Below are 6,202 nucleotides of genomic sequence, written 5' to 3' on the forward strand. Positions count from 1 at the left end.
TTACTGGTGTGTAGAGAATTCTACGTGGGTGTCAAGAGCCCCTGAGGGCACAGGCTGGCCCAGGTGGGCGCTGCCTTTCCCCCACCAAGGCCCAGGGGTGGCTTGGCCCCCCAGGAGTGGAGAACTGGCCCAGGCCCATGGGGTAGTGCGGGGCGTGGGGAAGTGAGACTCCCCCATTCTCCGCTTGAAATCCCATTCAAGGAAACTCACTACGAGTGAATACAGATTGAAATGGAAACTGGGATTGCTTGAAGTCTCTAAGTTTTAAAAAGAAGCTCCCCTCCCTTGCCCTCCCACCTCCCCCCCCCAACATCCTGCAGGGCCTGGGGAATCAGATATATCCCCCTCTGGCCCCCAGAATCCCCCCAACAGTCCCGGGGGGGTGGAGAGCGGCTCCACGTCTTGATGACAATATGCCATACTTGACGACGTTAAGTCACAGACTTATTCAAAACGTTGGTTCCCCTCCACTTCCATCTGCAGAGAGAGAGAGAGAGAGAGAGAGATGACAGTCAGTAAGGTCATTGGGAAAGACAGGTTGAGGATGTGGCACACTGTTGGCACAGAGCACAGGCCTCAGATATGTTGGTCCAATGACTGAGTGACCACCAGAGGCTCAGCAAGAGAAGGGACCAATCTGGGTGAGGGAGTGAAACTACGACTATTGTTTTGGAAAGGAGGGAGCCATGGGCAAGGAGCCTCCAATGCGCCAGGGGCTGACTTTCACTTTCCTCCTTTCCCAAACTCTTGCAAACTCTGGCTCTGTATTCTCTTTAGGGGGCAGGAATACTGAGCTAGAACTCTAATCCCTCTTCCCTCAGTTTGTTGTATGACCTTAAGCAAGTTTCTTTAACTCTGGGACTTTGATTTTCTTCACCTGTGAAATGGGTGGTGATGGCTGATCTAGGTCCCTCCCAGAATGAAGAAGCACAAGCCATTAACCAAGGATTCTCTTGCACTTTATGCTGCATCCCTGACCCCTGCCCTCTAGGCCTACTTGTCCAGAACGTCTATGCTAAGTTTTTTCTAGTTCTTCTCTTCATTGCTACCCTGGGCAGTAAGGGTTGTTATGCCATTAATAAAATTAAGGTACAGAAAGGGGAATTTTTACTCATCTAATTCTACCAGCATCTCGTTGGCAGGGCAGGGACTTAAGTTCCCAAACACTTCGGCCGGACTCACCTTCGTGGAAGCTGTCTTGAACTTGGCTCTGGAGTTGATGCAACTCATCAGTAAACCCATCGTAGGGGAACGCTGAGACACCTGTCTCAAAGGCGGTTTCGTATGTGGCCAGGTCCTCCAGGAAGCTGTGGTCTTCTGGGGACAGGTTGTTGCAAGGCGGTGAGGCCCCTCCTGGGACCGTTGCCTCAGGATCCCCTGAACTCCATTCCCCATTGGGGTCTGGGGTAGAGAGATCCATGAAGATGTCTTCCACGGGCGTCTCTTCCAGGAATATGTTATCAGGGTCAGCCAGGAAATCCAGCTCCTGGCATTTCCAGGGTTTCAGGTCCAGGCTGAGCACAGGGGGACCAGCCCCCGGAAGGGACAGGTTGGAGTCCAGGGGCTCCAGACCTCCAAGTGGCTCCAGGCCACCCGTGCCAGCCTCAGCTGAGAAGGGCCTGTCCATGCCCTGAGCCAACTGGCTGATCTGCTGGATGAGGCGGTCTATCTCATTCTGCTCCTTCTCAGAGTAGTGGAAGAAACTCTGCTTGACTGGAGAGGCCTCAGGTGTAAGCAGGCCTTCGGGCACCAGAGGGACATCCACAGAGAGGGGTCCCCGCAGCTGGGCTAAGGCCAGGAGCGTGCAGTCCCCATTACCAGGGCTGCTAGGACTCGGGGGCAACTTCTCATAGAGAAAACTGCATCCCTCCTGGGTGAAGTAAGTCTTGGTGGGATTGGGGCTCAGTTGCTCTGGGAAAGTTTGGCTGGGGCTGTTGAGGTGTGCTTGGAATGCTGTGCTGGGAGGAGTCAGCTGCTCGTGGGCAGGGCTGCCCAGAGACTCTGGGAAGGTGGCAGTGCTGGGAAGGAGCTGGTCTGGGAAGGCAGAGGTGCAGGGAGTCAATTGATCTTCATAGCTTCTGGCTGAGGTTTCGGTCAGCTGGCCCTGAAGTGGGCTGGTCAGTGGATCTGGGAAGGTTGCACTGCTGGGCGTCAGTTGATCAGAAAATGTTGCGGTGCTTGGAGTCAGCTGTTCTTGGAGAGAGCTTGAAGGAGTGGACAGGTGGGTCTGGAAGGGCTCGTGGAGGCTGAAGAGGAAGGCACAGCCTCCTGGCTGGTGAGGTGTGTAGGGTGGGGTGCACACAAGATCCTTGCTCAGGTCTGCTTGAAGAGAAGGCTGAGAGCCAGACGGGAATGCCAGGTAACTAAAACCCAGCTCTTTTTGGGATTGGGGAAGCTCTTCTGATGTTGAGGCAGCACCCAGTTCTGGAGCACTAGGGAAATTGGTGCTTCTGGGAACCCCCAGGGCTGGGGTGAAGAGTGGGTTGGGGCTGGAACACTGCTCTTGGGAGAGAATGTTCTCAGGGAATGAGGGCAGCATTGTTGGGGTGCCCAGGACATAGGCTGCCTGGGTGTTTTCAGAATTCAGCTGCTGGCGGAGGCTCCAGGCTTCCGTGTCACTGGAGAGGAGAGAATAGGCAGATGGTAAGGGTTTGGTGGTCTTTCCCAGAGAAGTTCCCTGATTTGTATCTCCTCTATGTCCATCTCAGCTGTCCTCCAAGCCCCTGCAGTGCAGCTCACCTGATTGGGTAGTTATTAGCAGTAATGGGGCCCTCTGGACCTTCTGAGTATAACAGGCAATAAATCCATGCCCAGCCTCCAGGCTTGGCCTGCAGTCTCACGACCATCTCTGCCTGAATATCTCCACTCTCAGCCACTGGAGGGAAAGAAGATATGAAGAATTAGGACATCCATCAGGCAACAACACCTAAACTCCCCCCTTGCTGACCTCTCCACTGAATTGGGATATCAATGACATCTCTATTTCTGACTACCCTGACCTGCACCACTCAGCTCCCCACCTTGACCTCACCACTTGGAGTCCCCCAGTTCTGATTCTATTCTCACTTTGACTCCTTACCCTAAAGTTCATCCTATAGTATCCAAAATTGTTGGCCTCTGGCATCTCCCCAGCTAAGTCTTGAACACAGCCCTTCTTGGTTGGGTCTCCCATCACCTTTCCCAGCTCCCTGTCTTGTCCCCGGCCTCTCTGGACACTCACACAGGCGGTAGTGTTGAGCAGAAGCGTGGGCCAGGTCCTCAGGGTGCAGAAGTCCATACCATGATTTACAGAGCAGTTCACTGCGCTCAAAGCCCAGGTAGATTAGGACACTGGGAAGGTGGAAAGGGTGAGGTCAGCTTTCTGTTTTTCCTGCTTTATACCCAGGCATCTCACTCCCTCCCAGGTCCTCTGCCCCCTTACACCCCATCCTCCCTGCCCCTGACTCCAGAATCTAGGGTCCCCTCATCTCTGGCTTGCCTTCCTTCTGGAGTCTGAATGTTCTGGGCTTACCTCTCGGAGATGTCCAGTAGTGCCAGGTCCTTAGCATGACGGCTCTGGAACATGGCCAGGAAGAGTGAAGCAGGGCCAGGGCCAGGACCAGGACGAGGTCTTGGTTCCAGTGGGGCACAGAAAGCTGTAAAAACAGGATTTCCTGCCCAGTAGGCTCCAGGTGGATGAGCATGGAATCGGCCTCGAATAAGCACCAGTTTGTTGCCTGCACTCTGGCGCCTGAGAGACTTGGAGGTGTTGAAGCGGCAGCGGAAGAGGCGATCTAGGTACATGAAGAGAAAAACTGATAAGAAGGTGGATCGTTGCAAGACATAGCAGGTGGGGAGAAGCAGGGAAGCAGGAAGGAGGTTTCATTGAGAGAAGGAGAAGGGAGTTCTTACCAGTGTCCAGGGCAGAGGGCAGAGTGAGCTGCTGGCGCACAGTTAGGTGGTCAGCTGGGTCAATGATGTCATAGATACTGTCACCCTGGGCAACCAGGTCCACCTGAAGAAAGGTGAAGAAGAGATGAGATGATATTTAGTGAAGGAAGAAAAGGCCAATCCTTGACACATAGTGTCTGTCAGGGTATAACCCCTCTCTCCTCAGTAAGTCTCAGATTCTCAAAAGTGGAAAACTCATTGTGTCCCATATGTGCCCCAGCCCAAACCGAGAGGACTCTAAGCACTCACCATGGAGTGGCCCAGATGTTCGCTCACACTCTCAGACAGATAAAGTAGCTTCCCCTCTGCTGTGAACACGAGTAGAAATCCAGGTAGTGCCGCCACTATGTCTTCAAGCTCTTGAGATGAGAGAAGTCCTGTGGGGCCCGCCAGAGGAGTGCCTGCAGGGTAAGAAGACATGGTGGGTCAGGAGTAAACTGGGAGGCAAAGCATAAGTGAGGAAAGCATGGACTGAGTTTCAGAAAATCCGGAGGAATTTTTCATGAACCTGCCTCTGCACGAACCTGTTGACCCACTGCCCACAGCTCTTGCCAGGGAACCTGTTGCTGGATCTCCCTAGCCAGAGAGCCCTTTGACTCCTAAGTCAGGGCTGGGTCTTTCTTGGCCCCGAATTTCAGACCCACGGACAGCGCTCAAAAACCGACTGGGTGTTCAGCACCGGGGGCAGCGCCTTGCTGCACGGTCGTGCTATCAGCACCGCGGACAGCGCTTCAAAGGCGGCAGAAGAGCCCACTTTCAGCGTAGAGAACCGTGGAAGCACTTGCCCGGGTTTTGGTAACACCATCCCTGCAACTTCCCGGGCTTCCCTCCCCGGGCTCCTGGAGCGCCTCTGCGCTTGTGGGAACTAGGGCCATTCTTTCCTGGCTCTCCTCCTTCCGTAAGTCTGGCACCGGGGACCTTATCCAGGCTCTTACCCACATCCAGAACTAAGCCGAGGTCTGAACAGAGCTCATGAGGAAAAGTAGGAAGTCCTGAGTTCCCCAAGTCTCCCTTCTCTCCCCAGCTCTCCGCCACACTGCCCTGGACATGCAGCAGTCCCCGTGGGTTCCCTTGGCTCCATTGCCCCCCCAGTTTCCAGCAGCCCCGGTTTGCTCACCTCCAGCGAAGAAGACGCCCTTGCGGGTGTAGATGCAAGCAAGGCTCATAATGTGCAGGTAGGACAGCCGGACCTTGTCCGCTTCGGCCAGAGGCAGCAGCTCCTTGAGGTTCCGGATCTCAGCGTTGATCTGGTCGCGGCGCGCCTTGGAGGCGCCCTTGGTGGAGCGGTACATGACTAGCGGCTGCAGAGCTCCAGCTCCGGTGCTCCGAACACCTGCGCTCTCGTCCAGACGCACCGGTGGCTTCTTCCTTCTTGCTTCCCCGTCTCTCGCTCAGGCTCTCTCTCTCCTTCTCTCTCCTCTCCTGGGCTCCGCTCGGCTGCGCTGCCCCCGTCGCCTGCTTCGTTCCGCCTTATATAGCTCCTGCTAGGCGTGGGGGGTTCGCTTTAGAGAAAGGGGGGGCGGGAAAGCAGGAGGCTGGGCTAAGCAAGCTGCAGCGGGAGCCGCTGCCTGGGGAGGGGGGAGCGCTCCTCCTCCCTCCCTGGCTCCCAACGTCATCCCATGACGTAGAATGAGAGCGGGAGGGGGGACGGGAGGAGGGGGAGAACGGAGGCTGCGGAGGGGGCCGCGGCTGGCAGCAGCTGAGCCGAGAAGCAGGCGCTGTGCTAGGAAACCCTGAAAGGGGGTGCAGGGAGCCAGGGGTCCAAATGCATTCAGCTGAGGGAAGGGACAGGGCAAGGGTTAGGGCGGTCTGAAGCCCCTGGCAGGAGAGTCTGTAGAGGGGAGGGAGGGACTGTTTCCAACATCAATTTTTCTAAGGAGATAAGGAAATGGGGGAGGCGCGGGGTCGTCTACAAATTCCTCCCTGCTATTCGCCAGACAAAGGTCACGTTCACACGTGGAGAAGTAGGACCCTCCTTGGCCTCTGCGGGATGGGTCGCAGCTGAGGTTTCTCTCTAGGGATTACTCAATCTGGGATTCCCTTAGTCACTTTCAAAGAACCAATCTCCTCCCCCAACCCTTTCGAAACCCAGGTCTTGGCATTTAGCAGGGGGCATTACATGGAAGTCTAAGTCCCTAGGGTGGGGTGAAAAGGGGGTCCTGAGGGAGAGGGACTGGCTGAATTTGGCCTCGGTTCTAGTTTCCCACAACCAAGAATAGCAACGCCAACACCAGCGCTGCGGTCTGCAGTGATTCTCGGTTTCCCTGTCAAC

The 6,202-nt window shown here is 55.5% G+C and overlaps 1 protein-coding gene across 2 annotated transcripts; it reads right to left on the reverse strand.

Annotated features, from left to right (window-relative positions):
- Positions 1 to 448: 448 nt before the first annotated feature.
- Positions 449 to 5,222, reverse strand: NPAS4 (neuronal PAS domain protein 4; the record flags this gene model as incomplete). Of its 2 annotated transcripts, XM_080817706.1 has the most annotated exons (8): positions 449 to 477; positions 1,183 to 2,618; positions 2,740 to 2,875; positions 3,221 to 3,330; positions 3,512 to 3,773; positions 3,892 to 3,994; positions 4,180 to 4,331; positions 5,048 to 5,222. In XM_080817706.1, the coding sequence occupies 8 exons, from the start codon at positions 5,220 to 5,222 to the stop codon at positions 449 to 451; spliced, it is 2,403 nt and encodes an 800-aa protein (XP_080673832.1). The 2 variants fall into 2 exon arrangements, with proteins under 2 accessions (XP_080673832.1, XP_080673833.1); XM_080817707.1 differs by lacking the exons at positions 3,221 to 3,330; positions 3,892 to 3,994; positions 4,180 to 4,331; positions 5,048 to 5,222 and having other exon boundaries at positions 3,512 to 3,683.
- Between the last annotated feature and the right edge of the window lie 980 nt (positions 5,223 to 6,202).

This window comes from Martes martes (assembly GCF_963455335.1).
Source record: "Martes martes genome assembly, chromosome: 10".
NCBI classification, from domain to species: domain Eukaryota; kingdom Metazoa; phylum Chordata; class Mammalia; order Carnivora; family Mustelidae; genus Martes; species Martes martes.